This window comes from Quercus suber, unplaced genomic scaffold (assembly GCF_002906115.3).
Source record: "Quercus suber isolate HL8 unplaced genomic scaffold, Cork oak 2.0 scaffold_107, whole genome shotgun sequence".
Lineage (NCBI taxonomy): Eukaryota > Viridiplantae > Streptophyta > Magnoliopsida > Fagales > Fagaceae > Quercus > Quercus suber.
In genome coordinates this window covers 1,019,664-1,039,774 of record NW_027069572.1, presented here as the reverse complement: position 1 = coordinate 1,039,774, position 20,111 = coordinate 1,019,664, and the positions used below count along the sequence as shown (strand labels likewise).

General features: G+C 34.9%; 3 protein-coding genes across 3 annotated transcripts; all 3 read right to left on the bottom strand.

Annotated features, from left to right (window-relative positions):
• Positions 1-1,927: 1,927 nt before the first annotated feature.
• On the bottom strand, positions 1,928-14,007 carry LOC111991966 (protein BONZAI 3). The gene is made up of 15 exons (XM_065775226.1): positions 13,852-14,007; positions 13,057-13,261; positions 8,832-8,879; positions 7,422-7,570; positions 7,255-7,303; positions 6,299-6,355; positions 5,814-5,972; positions 5,581-5,637; positions 5,201-5,237; positions 4,993-5,069; positions 4,253-4,390; positions 3,369-3,533; positions 3,067-3,180; positions 2,836-2,932; positions 1,928-2,225 (listed from the first exon to the last, which is right to left on the bottom strand). The coding sequence occupies exons 2-15, from the start codon at positions 13,222-13,224 to the stop codon at positions 2,107-2,109; spliced, it is 1,434 nt and encodes a 477-aa protein (XP_065631298.1). The 5' UTR covers positions 13,225-13,261; positions 13,852-14,007; the 3' UTR covers positions 1,928-2,106.
• Positions 14,008-17,698: 3,691 nt separating this feature from the next.
• On the bottom strand, positions 17,699-19,391 carry LOC136068288 (uncharacterized). Its single transcript, XM_065775225.1, has 3 exons — positions 19,244-19,391; positions 18,141-18,426; positions 17,699-17,945 (listed from the first exon to the last, which is right to left on the bottom strand). The coding sequence occupies exons 1-3, from the start codon at positions 19,389-19,391 to the stop codon at positions 17,699-17,701; spliced, it is 681 nt and encodes a 226-aa protein (XP_065631297.1).
• Positions 19,392-19,394: 3 nt separating this feature from the next.
• LOC111991963 (uncharacterized protein At4g02000) lies at positions 19,395-20,111 on the bottom strand. The gene has a single exon (XM_024023769.1). It carries the CDS (start codon positions 20,109-20,111, stop codon positions 19,395-19,397), a length of 717 nt encoding a protein of 238 aa, XP_023879537.1.

Below are 20,111 nucleotides of genomic sequence, written 5' to 3'. Positions count from 1 at the left end.
GGGAAGGCAATAAGCCTACCCGTTTGTTAGCTCAATATGCTAAGTTTGTTCATGATTTTGAGGCATTGGTTGAGGAAAACCCCAAGTTTTTAGAAGCTGCTGTTGCCTCTGATGTTGTAGTTTGTACTTGACTTTTATTGTTGCTGTTTGTACTTCACTTCTATTAATAATATGCAGTAGTATTTTCCTATTAAAAAAAAAAGCACAAGTGGCGGCTAGTCCTTTAAGTTAGGTGTGCATAGTTGCCTAACACATTCCCAAGATCATATGCTAACTTCAAAAGACTTCATGTTTGGTGAATTAACCTCTACACAAGCGTCACAAGAACAGCTCTTGGACCCAATTCAAGTAACGGCTCCCATCTTTGCCCTAACCATGATTTAGTGACATATTACCGGATTTATGTGTAGAGGTATTCACATCAAGCAGCACTCAAGAGAGTCATCTCATGGTAGACAGTGGAATTCACAACATTTGAAATCATTCACCCAAAAAATAAAAAAATATATCCTTTACATCCTTTGTAATATGAAAATTGAAGCTCTTCTAAAAACATAATAATACAATGTAACAGGGCTTTTTGGAGGAATGTAACCATTCAATGGTCACACAACACAAATAATGAAATACTTTAACCGCTGTACATTATTCCTTTTGCTAACAGCTTCCCAATTAGATATTGATTTAATCTAAAAATGTTTGTACTCCACACAATGCAGTGACATTCGATAAGGATGAGTGAACCTAGATCCTTATTTAGGACCAAAAATTGCCACACCATAAATTATCGCCAGATCACATACATGTGAGCCCACAACGTGACAACACCACCTTCCTTATGGATGCTACAAATCCTTGTGAGAGGCGTACTTCATTGAACTAGCATGTAGACCAAAAGAAACTTTCTCCTTGCTAAACTAACTTCTTTTTCATTGCTTTGTTTACTTAAAATATAGGTTGAACTTGAATAAATTTTAAATTCTACCTATACAATATAAATAAATTTTTTTTGGGTTAAAAAATCTGTAAATTTTCTTTTAGGATGATATAAAGAAATTCTTTCAAAGAAATTCAACCTGTTAGTGGTTTAGACCAAAAGAATTTGTTAATAGAGAGCTCCTCTTAGGTAAGTTAACTTGTGATTGGTTCAGACCTAAATTTTTTCAGTTGATGTGAGTAGAATCAGCGTATTTATAAATCTTGTGTACTTGGTAAATCTTAGTCAAGCAGAAGTTGAGGCTGCATGGAGAGGGCCTGGCTTGATATCTCTACTCTGCATGTATGTCAAAAACTGTCTAGGTAGCTCTTCCAATAGAGCCTGTACCAAAGAAATCTGCCCCCCTATACAGGCCACAGTTAATTTGTTAGATGAAACACAATGAAGAAGATCAGGCCAAATAAAGAACAAGTACAACAAGTTGAAAAAATAAGGATATAATCAATTCCAATTGATAAAATAGATAATAGACTCAAAACAGATGATAAAATAGTCAAGAGGGAAGACATAGAAATGGTTTTAAGGTTGTAATGGAGCCAAGCAGTTTTAGAATTTGTAGGGCTTGGTCAAGCTTGGTCCGGTCATATTCAGCAAATCAGCTTACTGAGCACACATTCACACTAGATTAAAACCATGATCTTATTTTCTACCTATAACATGAACACCATAAATTATCGCCAGATCACATACATGTGAGCCCACAACGTGACAACACCACCTTCCTTATGGATGCTACAAATCCTTGTGAGAGGCGTACTTCATTGAACTAGCATGTAGACCAAAAGAAACTTTCTCCTTGCTAAACTAACTTCTTTTTCATTGCTTTGTTTACTTAAAATATAGGTTGAACTTGAATAAATTTTAAATTCTACCTATACAATATAAATAAATTTTTTTTGGGTTAAAAAATCTGTAAATTTTCTTTTAAGATGATATAAAGAAATTCTTTCAAAGAAATTCAACCTGTTAGTGGTTTAGACCAAAAAAATTTGTTAACAGAGAGCTCCTCTTAGGTAAGTTAACTTGTGATTGGTTCAAACCTAAGTTTTTTCAGTTGATGTGAGTAGAATCAGCATATTTATAAATCTTGTGTACTTGGTAAATCTTAGTCAAGCAGAAGTTGAGGCTGCATGGAGAGGGCCTGGCTTGATATCTCTACTCTGCATGTATGTCAAAAACTGTCTAGGTAGCTCTTCCAATAGAGCCTGTACCAAAGAAATCTGCCCCCCTATACAGGCCACAGTTAATTTGTTAGATGAAACACAATGAAGAAGATCAGGCCAAATAAAGAACAAGTACAACAAGTTGAAAAAATAAGGATATAATCAATTCCAATTGATAAAATAGATAATAGACTCAAAACAGATGATAAAATAGTCAAGAGGGAAGACATAGAAATGGTTTTAAGGTTGTAATGGAGCCAAGCAGTTTTAGAATTTGTAGGGCTTGGTCAAGCTTGGTCCGGTCATATTCAGCAAATCAGCTTACTGAGCACACATTCACACTAGATTAAAACCATGATCTTATTTTCTACCTATAACATGTCTAATGTGTACGGACAATCTAGCCAAAGACTGTGGATCAAAACAACAGTGGCAACAACAATCCATGCAATGTTTTTGTTAAACACGGTTTCAAAGTTCACACACACCCTTTTGTCCTTTCATCACTCCACCCATCAATAGTTATCTGACTGGCAAAACTAACCAAATGTTCATTCCATTTTTTCTAGAATAATTATCCAACCGTGATAGTTGTGAATGCAAAATTACAGTTAGTGGATTCTTTTAGATGTAACCACAAAAATTTAGTATAGATAAGTGTCATTAGGTACTCACTATGCACTTCTCGCATTGGAACAAACTGCACAATGTCACGTGTAGCGACACGACCCGTAGAGCTCTCTAACCGTCTTCCAATGTCAGCATCGAGAACCTGCCCAAAAATTAAGATACAGTACAGTCATTCAAGAGAAAATCCTAAAAGCTAAAAATTCCACCATTTTTACTGAATAATTAAAATAAAGTGTAAAAAGGTATAAAAGACATCAAATTAGGAAAATATTATACCTCCATTTCTCTAAAATCCGCACCTCCCACTCCGACAATAAGGATAGATAGAGGCAAATCGGATGCCCTAACCAAAGCGTCTTTTGTTTCTTGCAGGTCTGTAATGACTCCGTCCTAAAAAGATGACAATTTTTATTGAATGATTAATTTAAGAATTGATTTAAAGAGACATCAGATAAAGACAAAATTCTCTTTAGGAGAGCTTTGTGTATAAATCCTATGTACATAAAGTGTCTCATCTACTTCAATAAAAGTAGTAATATATCACAAACAAAATAAATTTAATTCGACAATCTCTTTACCGTAATAATGAGCAAGACAAAGTATTTATTTTTGTTGTACGAGATGGACTGGCCGGCAATTTGTGCAGCTGTGTTAATCACTGGGCCAAATAAAGTGGGTCCTGCCAGGGCAACATTATGTAGAGCCCTTGCATAAGCAGCCATGATGCCTTCAACTCCTTCAACCTATTAAAAAATAAAATAATTTGATTAATTCATCCATTAAAAAGAAAGAAACAAAGAAAGAAATTGGATGTTACATAAGAGTATGAAATGCAGTGTTCAGAAATATATGAACAACTTATACTCAATAGTTATTAACTTACAAAGAATAATATGAATCCAATGGTACCATTTACTTGTAATCCTTTACAATAGACATCTAATCTTATGATACAAAACATAATGTTCCAAATTTTATTAGGTGAGATAACTCAATCTATTTAATTTGCACCATTCTCATGGACTTCTTTTTAAGGGCATTTGAGACTTTCTCAAACCTTTTGATGATAAAATTAATGTATTTGGGGATTTTGAATGTATTTTTGTTTGTTGTAAATAGGGTTTAGAACTTTTCGTGTTTGGTTGTAAATGTTTGTGATTTAGAGGTAATAGAAGAAGGTAAAACATCAATGGTGACAGAGCCAGGTTTCAAATGCTATTCAACAGAATTATAAATAAATAAAAAATTATATTCGAGAAAAAAAAAAAAGGAAATATGAGATAATAACAGTAAGAATAAGAATACATGAATAAGCATAGATTTCACTTTTATAAAAATTAAGGGGTTTCCAATAAAAATTGCAAGAGGATTACAAAGAAAGAGAGAGGGTTGTGTGAAAACAGCTAGGTCAAATTCTTCAAAGATTATGCAAACAAAGCATTACAAAGTCAGCTTCTCTCACCTCAAAGGCACATGTACTTCCATTCAAGTTAAAACAATGTGATGTGGTACCATCAATTGTTCTTCCTCCAAAGCCCCAAGCAGGAAAGCGCCTATCGGAATCATAAAACTGAATGACCTCCCCAATCTCCATTATAGCCTGCAAGTTTTCTTAATTAAGTATAAAATGACTTCATCAATCAATTAAGATTTATTTTAAGTATATGCAAATAGAAAAACCCTAACAAAAATTTCAAAAAAAAAAAGAAACTTTTTTTTACATAATCCAAAATCTCATACATGTTCCACATATGGTTTTTTTTTCTTTTTTTTCTCTAACATGTTCTGCGTTCAGTTGAGAATAAAAGAACCTGCAACCTTGATATGAAAAACAAGCTGCTTGATCATATTGAGTCATGACAGAAAAAAGATAGCAATTTATAGATATTGCTATCTACAATTCAATGTAAAAGTTATTTTTTATTTCCTCGGTTGTTTTTGTGCACCTTTTTTTGGACCAATTCAATGTAAAATCTATTTTTTCTTATTCTAAAAGCAATTTCCAGGTTATTTTGTGTCTTTTCTTCTTCTTTTGGCGTGTGGTAGGAAAATACAACTCACAAACCCATACAAGATTAAAACTGTACGGGGGGTGGGGGGGAAGGATTTGTTGTATCTAATGTTTAGAAAAAAAAACACACACACAAGTGCCAAAGAAAAGCAACTACCCTTTTGGGAGCACCAGAGGATGCACAGTCTTACCCGTTGATAAGAATTCAACTGGCCAGAAGGATCAATGTAGTGTAAAGAATCTGGATTCCGAGGATTTCCATTTGAGGCTAAAGAAGGAGGTATTGAATATTCAAAGCATAAATTAGTCATCAGCCAAAACATTTTGAACTAGGAAAAAGAGAACCCAAAAAATAAAATAAAAAACTATATAACTCCCCTAGAATGTGATATATTTTACCTGTAAAGTCAACAGCAACCATAAAGTTAAGGGTAAACTCCGAGTTTGTTTAGTCACTATCTGCCATGAAAATAGAAAGAGAGAAATAGAGGAAAAACAAATACCAAAGTTAGTACATGTTGACCAAATCATTCTAAAAGAATTAAGCCACTAGTTACATTTGCAACATAATTTTTAACTGCATAGTGGTAATCTAAACTATGATGCTCAAAATCTTAAAATAACATTATAGTGAAGTGGCTCTCACAATTGTCTTTCTACCCTTGAAATTTCTAAGAATAAAAACTCAAAATTAACACAAATTTTTACTCAAATTGCACCAGCATGATATATATGCTTTATTAATTTCAATGAGCTCAACTGAACCCAAGGCGATATACCTCAGATAGAACACAAGTAGCCTCTCCAAGAAATTCTTGATCATTCAATTTTAATGTCTGCAAGGCAACAAAAATAAACTTTTAAAATAAAGACTTCATCATCAACTAAATTTGTTAGATTATTCTAGATGAAATGATAACAAATCAAAAATATAATCCTTAAAAGTTACCTTCTTTGCTCACATCTGAATATGGTTTAAATTGTCACAATCTTTCAAAAGTATCAATTAATTNTTATCCAAGTGGGAACAATGGACTACCATCTCAACACAAGTCCTCGAAGAAATTGTTTCCTCTGCATGGATAGTGAGTGTCCCTAAGTTTCTCAAGCTCATATGCCCATTTTTGTTATTGAGATTTAGGGTTAAACTCCGAGTTTGTTTAGTCACTATCTGCCATGAAAATAGAAAGAGAGAAAATAGAGGAAAAACAAATACCAAAGTTTAGTACATGTTGACCAAATCATTCTAAAAGAAATTAAGCCACTAGTTACATTTGCAACATAATTTTTAACTGCATTAGTGGTAATCTAAACTATGATGCTCAAAATCTTAAAATAACATTATAGTGAAGTGGCTCTCACAATTGTCTTTCTACCCTTGAAATTTCTAAGAATAAAACACTCAAAATTAACACAAATTTTTACTCAAATTGCACCAGCATGATATATATGCTTTATATAATTTCAATGAGCCCAACTGAACCCAAGGTGATATACCTCAGATAGAACACAAGTAGCCTCTCCAAGAAATTCTTGATCATTCAATTTTAGCATCTGCAAGGCAACGAAAATAAACTTCATCATCAGCTAAAGTTGTTAGATTATTCTAGATGAAATGATAACAAATCAGAAATATAATCCTTATAAGTTGCCTTCTTTGCTCACATCTGAATATGGTTTAAATTGTCACAATCTTTCAGAAGTATCAATTAATTCATAATTGATATGGTTAACCTATCAATTTTGGTTTTTTGTAAAAAAAAAAATTGCATTCCACACTTTGTACAATTACCAAAATTACAACAATGGAGTAAAAGATTATTAAGAAAATTATAAAAATCACCAATATTACATGGAGGGCTTTAGAGTTTAAACTAAATTGCCCTTTACTTTCATTTCTTATTTGTTATATAACTTCTTTCCTGTATCATGGCCAAATTGACAGAAGCAACAAATCCAGTTTAATTATTTTTGAAAGAGCTAAATGCAACACACTGGAAAAAAAAGTTTCATAATACTTTCCGGCAAGTGATTTCCCATGCAATTACACCATGCATAGTCACATGTATAGCTACTATCAAAATAATTTTTTCCTAAGATTATTTGAGACATATCACACAATTGGCAACAAACATTTGTTTATAATTGTTCACTAATTACTTTTGTTTCCACTTCAATGTTTTTGACCATGTATTGACAAATTTAGTGCTTAGCATACTTGCAATTTATAGTGTGATCTAGTCAATACACATTTCACGTATTACAAATGTTGATAAAAGTTTTATCTTGCTAAATGCAATATTTAGAACTTAAGATTGGCAGAAATGCAACAAGAACACTAAGCATGTACACTTTTTTGTGTGTAATATATTAACAGTGCAAATAATTGAACATAACCTACAGAACATGAATTAAAATAATAAATACTTAAAAAAGCTAAAACTAATATATACCTTCATAGGTACATTATGATATTTTGAATCCACATCATATACATGAAATCTGGCGTCGAGAAAAATGAAGGCAAACACAAGCCCTCCAGTCAAATTAAAAAATCACTTATAGTAAAAAGGATTTATCAACACAAAGATAAGCACTTAAAGAAATTTGTAAATCTTACACCAATGGCTGCACAATCTCAAACTGGAATGCAACTGTAACTTTTTCTATCCATGCAGGATTCAAACTATTCAATACAACCTCAGTGCGACCTAACTCCTCAAGTTTTCCATCTCTCTTCTTTGCATACACCACAGCCATTGGATCACTCTGAATGAAATAAAGTATATTTTAGCAAAAAGCATAATAAGACAAGCTTGATCACGACATGCATGCACGTCATACAAGCACATAAATAAACTGTTGTGGATTGACAAATTCAAGACCCTCAGATAGATGAGAATCTTTATCAGAAACAACCAACATAATAGTTTAGCTTGCTACATATCCAAGAGTATACAAAGAAGTGCCTGTATGACATAAACACTACTTATGGCACATGTAATTTTGACATACCCCGAGTAGGAACCACGGACTACAAGTAATACCCATAGCACAACTCAACAATTTTTACAGGGTTTGAGAGAGGTGATTGGTAGGCAGCCTTATCCCCATTGTTTTGGAGAGGTCGATTACCTGACTCAAACCCATGAATGGTAGTAAGTTTACATCTGTTATTCAGTGATAGGCAGCTGTACCCAGCACTATACTCCCAACCTAGCAATAGGCTGATGATTTGTTTTAAAGCATTTTGCTTGTGTTATTTAATAAGCTTGCATATCCTTACTAGCTTAGTTTGATTGGTAAACTAAAAATATGAAGGAGAAAATTTCTCACTTTAGTAGGTGAGTTGTTGTCTTTGACTATCAAAAGATGTAACAAGTTTAGCTTGAAACAAGTATGTAATGTGTCCTTTTTTTACTTTTAGGTAATAGGTTATTATTGCTTGTCTCGATTTGTTTTAGAATGTAGTGTGTAATTTTAGTCTTTCATGTATGCTATATAAGGCTTGTCATTGATTGCAGGAGTATGAAAATGCAAGTGAAATAATAAGCAAGAGTAGAAGTGAAGAGTGATGCGGTGTGTGTAGCAAAGGATATGTAATGTTTTAGTTATCAATAAAACTCCTCTTTCATTGAGAACTCCATTGTGTATGTTGCTTGAGTGAGTGAGACTTATTATGAAGTACTTGATAAGATACTTTCTTCCTAAGTGCAAAATTTATTATTCTGACAAATCTTCCCCAACAAGAAATCTCATTTAGATAATAACTTCCCAAACCTTGTCACATATTAGAAATTTGAAGGGAATATGAAATCAAAGAAACTCAAATTTCATACTAAAACAAAAAGAGGTTGGATAGTGTTTGGATGATATTTTCATTGGCATATTTCTGTTTAAAAATAAGCTGGAATTTTAAGCTAAAACAAACAAAGCCATAGTAAATTACCAAAATATTAGCAGATTGGAAAATTATAGTTTACCCTTAATAAACTCACTATCAAATGTGGTTATGTATAGAGAGGAATACCTTTGAAGTGATGTCACGGTCAAGCAAGTTAGATGCAGATAGAGATAACTGCAGCATATAATTGAAACACAAGAATGCATAAATACATAATAAGACACCAAAAAGGGGCAAACCACATAGAATAATATGAAAAGTCATGAAAAAATAGAAGAGCCATTAATGTAGATTGAATAAAAATTCCAATGGTAGAGTACACAAGACTAATGTCCTATCTTGAGTTAAATTATATAAGCTAGTATTACTACTTCGGAGCTTTATAAAACGCCACCCATATATAGTGAAAGGGTGAACCAACAAACTCCACAATACCCATCTATTAGAGATGAAAAAAGGGTAGGACAACTCATCCTTTTAAAAAATAGAGGCACTTCAATTACTTAAACCTAAATTAAGATAAAATTTCTTTTGATTGATAAGTTACACATGCACCCAATAGGTCCTAAACCGACAACCTCATCTTCTATCCCATTCTTATGAAAGAAGGAAATGTCATTTGAGCTAGAACTCATTGGACTAAAATGAGATTAATATTTTTACTCTTGTATGTTAAAATGCAAAATAGTTGCTTCATAGAGCTTCTTTAGTGTCCAAGTTTACTAATATTTCATCAATATAGCTTGATTAGCAATTTGCACCACAACATCAAATTTATGAAGTTAGTTACTTTTTGAAGTAGATAATTAAAGGACCATCACAAATCGCTTTTAGGTTTCATGACTTGGCTAGCAATTTCGACATGATAATTATACATACAAGGAAAATTCCAAACTGTTGACCCCAATAGGACTTGCAACAAAGTACACATCAAAAAGAAAAATCAAATAAAAGCATCTAGCGGTCCTGAATATAAGCAAATGAATATAGATATACAATTTTCTACACCACAATAAACATAATTTTTAAATCAATGGTTTTGTCTGATGGTCCATTGTTAAATTGGAACAACAAATGGGAATCTTGCTAGTGTTCCCCTTGGGGGAGCTTTTTGTAGTGCAACTTTTAGGAGGAGGTCCAGTGGGCTCATTGATGTGGACCTTGGTGGCAACAAAACTACTAACCATACAAAGCATTCAGACACCTACATTTTCAAAAAACCTAACATGCATAGAGAAAAGGTTCGTTGATGTGAAGCATAGGAACTTGATGGAAGCCCTAACTACACGATCTATTCTCAAATTCTGAGAAATTGTTCACTGGCCAAACAGTGCGCTACATATTGATCACCATATTAAGAACAGAGGACAAAGTCAACATTGCCCTACATGCCCTACATGGTCCACTTATTAAGATAAACTAAGAGCTTGAAAAGAACTAAGGGAAATGAAACTTTAACACCATTGAAATAGTACAAATCTCCTCCACTATGCAATGATAATTAATTTATCAAATATGTCTTTGTACACAAAATAGTCAAATGAATAAAATAAAAAATAAAAAAACTGTCATTTTGTTTTAAGTCCAACAGTGGAGATTCCAAAAATCTTTTAAGATCAAGTTAAATCATTGGATTTATTTAAGCAACAACTACAGCAACAACAGTAGCATCACTAATGAACTTTTCTTGAACAATAAATATTTTACTTATAATAAAGATTAACAATCTTTATGTCATTATTGTTCTCACTACTATTGTTTTCAAAGCAACATCGATTGTAATAATCAGGTAACATATATATATATATATAATTCGTGAATCAAATAATTCTTGTTATGAAATTAGAGACCAAGATCTAGAGCTAGAATCCACTGTAGTTTCTCCCAAAGAATTGTCACACTCTTTAAGTTTAAGTACGAGACTTTCATCCCAAGTAATCCCTAGGATGCATCTTTCACAACAAGCCAAAGCAATGTCTCATGCTCTGATTCACTGTGGAATTAACCATTATTCATGATACTTGAATCTAAAGTTCTACCTGTGTGCCTTGTTTTATTCATTTTATTTCCTCACTTATTTTTCAATGAAGTTATTTACTTATCCAAAAAAAAAAAAAAAACGATAATTGTATCAAAAGTATAGACTGTATAGTATATCAAAACTTTAGTCCACCTATAAATTGTAGGAAATTAAAAACAATCTCAAGCCCTGTACATTTTTTTTTTCAGCATCCAAAGTCCTAGCAATTCCCATAAAAAATAATTATAACATCATACTATAATAGCTGGTCCCATTGGTTTATTTTTCATAAGAACAAGTACAATTGTTACCTTCACGTCCAGAACATTTTCTCAACAAGCAAACAAAAAAATAAGGAATCTTAAAAAATAATTATAATAAGCCATATATGTAAAATATGTATTTGAAAATGAGGAATAGATAATGCCCAAATCAACAAAGCAATAGATTCATATATATATATATATATATACAAGCAGTACCAGCAAGCACTAATACAGTAAACATTAAAATCGACAAAGTTACAAACATAAGGCACACTAAAATCTTAAAAAAAAATAATAATAATTCTCGGAGTTTGACCCAATGTGGGGAACAGAACATAGGAAAACACGAGTAATTCTTAAGTACTCCAGCATAGTGAATAGTGCTCCCTCCCCTCATAGTTATGGTGGGACTCGCTCATTAAATTCATTGTGAGATCCATCGTAAATGTGAGAAGAAGGAGCATAATTTCATTATACTCCAAGACTAAGTATTTTCACGAAAACACAACCCTTACACATACAGACAGTATCACTGTTAAAATTGACACAGTTTACATACAAAACAAAACAAAACAAAACAAAATAATAATAAAATAAAATAAAATAAAATAAAATAAAAAGACCCAAAACTTTGAATGACTATAGGAATTGACTGAATTGGATTGACTCTTGACCCAAAGTGGGGTACAGTTGACATGGCAAAACGGGCGGGTCAAGTTGGGTTCAGGTCGAGTCAATTGGATTGCGGGTCAAACGGGTTGCGGGTCAAACGGGTTGCAGGTCAAAACAGGTCATTTTAAGCGAGTTAAAAACAGATTCAGGTCAATTAAGTTGCAGGTCGGGTCAGGTTGACCCGTATTTTCACATGAATTTTTTTTTTTAATATATATATATATATATAAAGAAAACAACATGTATTTGTTATTTGGAAAATCATGTAACAAATTACTTAATGTAAAATACAGTACTTTGAATTCACCACTTATATCAAGAATAAACTCAATTAAACTTATTAATATTTATTCAATAATTTTAAATCTATACAAATCCTAACATTGCTATCTAAAACAAAATAATACAAAGATAAGTAAAACAAATACACAAGTTTTATTTTTACATAATATCAGCATTCCAAAATATAAAACAAAATTACAAATGACTTATTGGATAACTCATTTGAAAAAAAAAATAAAAATATATAAGAAATTTACAATCTTGAAAATTAATTCTATAATCTATCATCAATTATGGTTGACAGTCTATTTCAATTTGAGATATACATTAAAATTTGATTGTTTACTTATTTATACATGACATCTTTTATAAATATCATATTATTATTAAACAATACACACTCTATGAAATATTATAATTTATTTTGAAAAGCAGTTTATTTTGGACATAAATTATTAAAAAATAGGTCCAAGCATTCATAATTTAAGCTAATTTGATACTTTAACTTCACTATTTTCACATTTATGAATGTTTCTCACACATATTTAAAATTTAACTTTATGTTTTTAACTCTACTGTAATCAAATTATCTTGGCATGTACTTTGCTATTTGATATATAAAAATCTTTACTCATTACAGAATGCTCAATCATTCATCTTTCAATTAATTTGCATGCAGTTATGTAAATGTCTCAGTTGTTTCTTTAAAACTCACAATAAACAATTAAACTAATATTGTCTTAATTTTTCTCATAAAATATATATATATATATTGTCTTAATTTTTTTTACCAAAAAAAAAAGTTTTTAAAAATGGTTCGGGTCACGAGTCAGGTCGGGTTGACCTACAAAAAACACAGGTTGAGTAATGAGTCAACCCGTTTTTGCTTGAATAAAAAAAAAATCAGCGGATCAAGTATTTTTCGAATTGGATCGGGTTAGAAAATTTTGACCCGTTTGACCATATCTAGGTACAGAATAAATAGTAACACAATCCGTACACATAAAATATGGTTGTGTGTGTTTATGTAATACATATAAAAGCATAACGAAATATTGAAAAAGTTACTAGCATTGTTTTTTTTTTATACTTTGTATTTGATATATATTACCTCGATTTGCGTGAAGAGAGGCTGAATGCCACGAGACCTAAAGAAGAACTCAACGGCGTCGTTGTGTCCGCCATTGTTGTTGTTGGTGGCGGCAATACTATTGGGCCTCTGTTGGGTCCCACCCACTGCTTGCTTGCCTCCCTCCACATCGGAAAAGCAGTTCCCCATTCTCTCTTTCTTTCTTATTCTCTCTCTCTCTCTGAAACTGATTGAAAGAAATCTTATTACGCGTTTGGATGTAACAGACAAATGTAACAGATAAAATGTGTTTTGATGAAGTTTCTCCGACCCAGATTGTGAATTGTGGATTGTTATGTAATCTCGATATATATAGAGAGAGAGTATAGGGAAGAACTGTGTTTCTCTCTTGTTTTGATTAAGAAACTTTGGAGGGAATTCAACAAGGAGTTTCGTTGCAAAAGCCAATTGAAGCTTTGATTTTTTTTTTTTTTTTCTTTTCTGTTGAATATAAATGGTCGTAAGATCCCCAACTATGGTCTACCGATGGAGTCAATTCTATTCCACGCGTTTCCCAATACAGGAGGAACTTTAAGAAAAGGAGAATTTTTTTATTTTCCTGAGAATCATGGAGAACTTGTAAAGAAGGATCCAACCACAAACACGCTTTTAGCAGTCACATATGTACTCAACAATTTTTTTTTTTCTTCTCTACCACTCATAATTTATCACATAAAACAATTGTGACATAATATGTATGTGAAAGTTAATTTGTAGTTATGAATTTTATTGATTAAATATAGACAGAAGAGTCTAGAGTCGATAGTGTAAGTTTACCTCTTTGACTCTTTGTCTCTGTCTCTGCCTCTCTGGTTCAGTGGTTCGTTCTTTCTTTCACTCTTTCTCTATAGACTCTGCCTCTCTTCAAATTCTATTCACAATTTAATCAAACAAGCATGAGAGATTCAGATATGAGAGGGACTGAGAGAGGGATACAGAATTTTCATCCAAAAAAATAAAAGAGATTGGTTTGATTGCTTCTTGGATTTGGGAAGAACATGAAGAAAATTTTATGTTAGTATTTGATTTAATTTTTTTCTTCTTGTCTGTGTTCTTCTTATATGGGATTGAGTTCTTGATTGCTGGGTTGGGTCTGTGAAGAACACAAAGAACCAAGTTGAAGAACATAAATATTAAGGAAAGAAAATTTTAATTAAAATTTTAAATTAATTAGATTTAAAGTTTTTGTTTAAATTTAATTTTTTTTAAAATATATTTTCTGACATGGTTTTTAAAAAAATTAAAATACTGACGTGACATATAAAAATGTTAAATAATATATTTTTTTTAATAATAGTTTAATCATCATATTAACGCCACGTCAACTAATAGGGTTTTGTTTGCCATCTAAGGTTTTTCTGTTAGGGTATTAATCGTAGGGACAAAACTAAGATCATCTTTTTTATTTTAAGGACTAAAAGCGGTGGAAAAAAAATTTAGAGACCAAAGTGGAATCGTGTGAAAATATAATAACAAAAATGTGGTTTTCGCAAAAATAAAATTCCCTTCCCCCCCCCCCCCCCCCTTTTTTTTTTCTTCGGTAAACAAGATAGAATTCATTGACTAAAGAAAACAAGCATTAGAGCGAACACGCTCATAAAAAGTTTCAGCAGCATCAAGGTTGATCAACAGCTCAACATTTGCTAGAGGTGAAGTAAAAACAAGAAAATCTTGATACAAAAGAGCACCTCTCCTAGCAAGTGCATTTGCGCACTTGTTGGCCTCCCTAAAACAATGCCGAATTTTAACTCTAGGAATTCTTTTAAGCCATTCCTTACAATCTGATAAAATAACATCATTCCCAGTAGAGTTTCCCACATCCTTTTGCAAAAGCTCCACAACAAGCTTGGCATCTAATTCTATTTCCACAGCAGCAAGTCTCATTTCAATGCACAAGTTAATTCCATCACGCAACGCCCACAACTCAGCTGCTATGCTAGTCGTGTACCCAACAGATCTGGCAAACCCAATCACCATGGGAGTTCCTAATGATGCCTTCTCCACCAGCACGGCCCGGGTTTCCTAGAGAAGATCCGTTCGTGTTCAATTTGAACCAATTATCAGGCGGTGGAATCCATCTGACATGGATAGGGGTCCGAGTGGTTCTTGTCTTTCCATTTGCGCCCAGGAAAGCAAATTCCACAGCTTTATTCAAAGTTTCGGATTGTATAGACTTTCGAGGAGCACCATCTCTAAATATAGCCCTGTTTCGATTCAGCCAGAGACTCTAAATGCCAAACAAGAAGATAATGCTCCAAGGGACACCAAAGGTAGAAATATGCTGCGCTTTACAATTAAGTTGCAGCCAGCTTGACAAACTTGAGGTATAGAATAAGTTTACAGAAAGAGGAGGAAGGAATGAGTTCCAAAACCTTCGAGCTATAGGGCAATCCCTTAAGATATGCAAGGTGGTCTCGAAGGCATCATTGCAAAGAGGGCACGAAGAGGCAATGTGCAAACCTCTCGCAACAAGGGTGGCTTGAGCTGGCATACTATGGTGCCAACACTGCCAAATGAAGCATTTAATTTTTGGGGGAGCAATGATTTTCCAAATCCAATAACCCATAAAAAGATTTTGATGGGAAACATCATCTGCCAAACAGGCCAGATTATAAGCCTCTTTAAGCTCAAAATCTCCATCAGGAGGTGAGCACCAAGAAAGTCGGTCCACACTAGTAGTAGAAAAAGGAATTGGAGTGGCTTTGATTTTTTGAGAAATATTACCTAGGAAAGCAAAAGACAAAGCTTCCAAACTCCACCGATTATCATTAGCCACATCCATGAGGAGAAGACCTTCCTCCCTTCCGTTTAGAGGTCTAGCAATCAAGTTTCTCAACGGCCCCTCATTCAGCCATTTATCATACCAGAATGACAGCGTGCTGTTTCTACCTGCAACCCATTTTGTACCTTTTTGAAATATGTGTTCTCCTTTCTTAAGGCCAGCCCAGGTAGAAAAGCAAGACCTATGGTTGGAGGAGGGTTGTCTGCCATGTCTAACATACTTTTTTGACAGTACCCGAGCCCACAAAGAGTCTTTTTCCTGATGAAACCGCTAATTTAACTTTGCAAGTAAGGCTAAGTTCTTCTCTTTTGCTGCTTGAAGACCAAGACCCCCATCTTGCTTGGGTTTGGTGATTTTTTTTCCAGCTTATAAGGTGGAGCTTTTTCTTGTTATCAACAGAACCCTAAAGAAAGTTTCTGCACAACTTGTCCACGTAACGAGTCACTTTGGCTGGTAAGGCAACACACTACATAGAGTAATTAGGAATGGTGGAAATGGTAGCTTGAGTAAGGACAAGTTTGCTAGCGAAGGATAGCAAATTGGTTTTCCAACCCGCTAAGCGAGTTTGCATTCGCTCAACAATGGTTCCAAAGTCTTGAGGCCTCGAAGAGTGTTTAATTGGAAAGCCAATGTATTTTCCCAATGAAGGGGTAGACCGAAACTCTAAAATATTGCAAAGATCTTCTCTAGTCCCTGGCGGGGTATTCGGAGAGAAGAAAACTCGGGATTTTTCGGCACTCACCTTTTGACCGGATAAGCAGCATAAGGTATCAAGAACATCCCGTACAGCGCTACAATTTTCCTGATTTGCCTTGGCAAATAAAATGAGGTCATCCGCAAAGAATAAATGGGAGAAGGCAATACCACCTCTCGAAGCCCTAACCGAATCCCAAAGCTTTTCTTCGCATTTTTCCACAATGAGAGCACTTAACATTTCCATACATAAAATGAATAGATAAGGGGAGAGAAGGTCCCCTTGTCTTATGCCTCGTGAAGGTTGAAAAGAATTGATGCCACCACCATTAAATAGAACAGAAATGTTTGTAAACGAGACACAGCTCATAATAAGAGTTTTAAGGTGCCGTGGGAACTTATAGAGCAATAGAGTATCCCTAATGAAGCTTCATTCCAACCGGTCATATGCTTTTTCAAAATCAATTTTGATTGCCATGACCCCAGAGTTACCCTTCTTTTTGGACATGGAGTGGATTAATTCTTGCACGATGATCGCATTATCTATTCCTTTACGACCAGGAACAAAAGCAGCTTGGAAATGGGAGATAAGGCTTGGCAGAAAAGGTCGAATGCGAGCAACAATAATTTTTGTCACTATCTTATAAACTAAATTGCAGAGGCTGATTGGCCGATAATTGTTGAGAGATTCCAGGTTTTTGCACTTGGGGATGAGGGTAATCAGAGTATTATTAAGATAATCCAGAATTTTCCCTATGCGGAAAATATTTTTGACTTCCTCCTTAACTGAGTTGCCTACAACAAGCCAAAAGCGTAGAAAGAACCTTGCATGGAGTCCATCCGGCCTAGGAGCTTTATACGGCTTAAGGGATTTAAGAGCATCAAATATTTCTCTGTCATTGACTGGCATAACAAGTTGAGTACTATCCTCTTCAATAAGTCGGCATCGCCAAAAAGGAGGTTGCCACTCATTGAGTAGAACACTGCATTGAGAAGAAGAAAACAGCTCAAGAAACCCTTGCCTAATAAAAGTAGCAATTTCTTGATCCTTGTTCAACCAATTTCCCATGCGGTCCTTCATACTAGTAATGCGATTCCTTCTTCTTCTAATAAAAGCTAAGGTGTTAAAAAACTGAGGTTGAAGCTCTGCTAAAAGATCGACTTCTCAAGATTAATGAGAAAAGAGTTCGGGTTATTTGCAAGAGCATTTTGGGTTCCCTTCAGCCTAGCACAAATCCTTTTCTTCCTGTGAAAGATGTTTCCAAAATGGTCCCTGTTCCATATCCTAGCCTTATTTGTAAAAGAAGATATAGCATTGGATAAAGTAGAAGTGCTTGACCAGGCATCTCTAACAACTTTAGGGAAGGTGGGGTGCGATAACCACATCGGTTGGAACCTAAAAGGTCACGTAGAAATAACCCCATTCTCAGGCTTCAAAGAAAACACAATGGGACTGTGATCAAAGTGGGACCTTTCCAGATGTTTCACACGAGCTTCTAGGTAAAGAAAATTCCAATCGGCATTGGCAAATACCCTATCGATTCTCTCCTACACAAGCTGAGTTAGAGGGCGACGGTTCGACCAAGTGAACCTGGGGCCTGAGAATCCCAAATCAATCATGCCACAGTTGTTCAAACACTCTTGAAAATTCAGAGCCCTATTAACATTCACTGGTTGCCCACCATATTTATCATCCCCAAGGAGAACTTCATTAAAGTCTGCCGCTATAACCCATGGAAGGGAATGTAGCCTGGCTACAGTGGATAAATTATCCCAAAGAAGTCTTCTCTCTGCATATTTGGGGCTGGCATTAATTGCAGACAAGTGCCAGGAGACATTAGAGGACAAATCCTTCACCATTGAATGGATTTCTTGCTCTGTAGAAGATAATTCAATTACTTCAACCTAGTTAGAAACCCAGAGGACCCATAAACTGCCCATGAAGCCAATATTGTTTGCATGGATAGCTCCATTAAATTGAAGTCTATTTGTAATTTCCTTAGCTCGAATACCACTAGACTTTGTTTCAGAGATAATCATAATGGCAGGGGAATGAGCACGGACCATATCATTTACAATGTTATGAAAATAGGGGTTTAGAGCACCCAGACAATTCCAAATTAAAACATTTATTTTAAATAAATAAAAGGAAACGAAAAGGGGAACTCACGCAGAGGCAGATGGCTCATCTTCCTCCTCACATTGCATACCCACTGCATTCCCATCATCAAACTCCGGTGGGCCATCCCTCAAGACGAGCTCTTGACTCACGGTCTGACCAGTCGAGTTAGAAACAGAGCTAGACTTTTCCTTAGGGTCAATTACCCTTCAGAGTAGTGTTGGTAACATTGTGGCAAGTTGAAAGGATTCGGTCGTCCATGATTTTCTTCGTAACGAGAGTTTGCTGGTTCTAAACCTATGAATGGCTTGTGTCATCGCCTGAGAGACTAAGAGTTTTTGAATTTTCCTCACCCTCGAAAGGTGGAGGTTGGGGTGGAGAAGTTGACATCTCCAAATTGGCCCCCATGAAGTTTCCGGAGTTGAAGATTCGAAGTCTACCCGAGGTAGCCTTTAGGAGCGGCGGAGCTAGTTGCTTTGGCAGCGAGGAGCTATCATTTTCATTTGGTTGGCTCTTATTGGGATTCCGTGGTTTACCTCCTCTATGACCAGAAGGATCTCTAGCCTGCTACCTACCTTTTGATCCTCGTGCTTGATGTTTGACAGCTAGGGAGCTAGTGCGATCCGTAACAAGCGCACTACCATGAGAGGACCCAAAGGAAAAACTTTTCCCATCCTTATCTTCAAAGCCCGAAAAAGCAGGCCTAGGATTAAAAGTATTCATGGCTTAAGCTATGGGCCGCTCCTTTGAAATAGTGTCAGGCCCAGAAGGGGAAGGGTAGGGCATGTCTTTCTTAGTTCGCTGTAAACTTTGCCTTTTGCGTGAAACAAGTACCCATGGACCATATGAATCCTCACTAGGGGTATTACTGTCCTTTTGCCTTATATTGTCTTCACCAGCTTGTTTCTCGCTTGCCTCCTCTGGTGCCCTAGACGTGTACGGACATCCATCAACCTTGTGACCGGCACGGCCACAAGAAAAACACATGGAGTTAAGCCCCTCATATTGGACTGTCTGATTAATGCCACCAATCTTTAGAAGCTTAATGAGAGGCTTGTCCAGATTGATTTGCACATAAATTCTAGCAAAACGCCCCCTAGTTTCAGCAGTTGTGTGTGTGTCGACCCTTAGGACAGGCCCTAAGGCCTTGCCAATGTCCCTGAGAATAGATATGTCATAATATTCGATAGGTAATTCAGGTAAGCGAACCCCAACGGTGATAGTAGAAACATTTGCCGTGGAGGGTCGGAAGTTTGCTTCCCAATTCCTTATGGACAGATAGTGACCCCCCACAAACCAAGGGCCATCTTTCAACACCCTTCCATAATCGCTTTGAAGAGAGAAGCGAATAAGAAAGAAATCTTTACTGAGGTCAACGCAGTCTAATCGGCCACTTAGTTTCCATAGACTCGTAAGCCGAGTTGTGAGAAAGTGATACCCCAT

What these genes read in the sequence shown, in the direction of transcription:
- LOC136068288 (XM_065775225.1), bottom strand. Translation starts at nt 19,391, where the DNA reads ATGAATACTTTTAATCCTAGGCCTGCTTTTTCGGGCTTTGAAGATAAG. An exon ending in TCAAGCACGAGGATCAAAAG is followed by an intron (nt 18,427 to 19,243) that starts GTAGGTAGCAGG and finishes TATCTTCTACAG; the next exon opens with AGCAAGAAATCCATTCAATG. An exon ending in TTGGGATTCTCAGGCCCCAG is followed by an intron (nt 17,946 to 18,140) that starts GTTCACTTGGTC and finishes GTGACCTTTTAG; the next exon opens with GTTCCAACCGATGTGGTTAT.
- LOC111991963 (XM_024023769.1), bottom strand. Translation starts at nt 20,111, where the DNA reads ATGGGGTATCACTTTCTCACAACTCGGCTTACGAGTCTATGGAAACTA.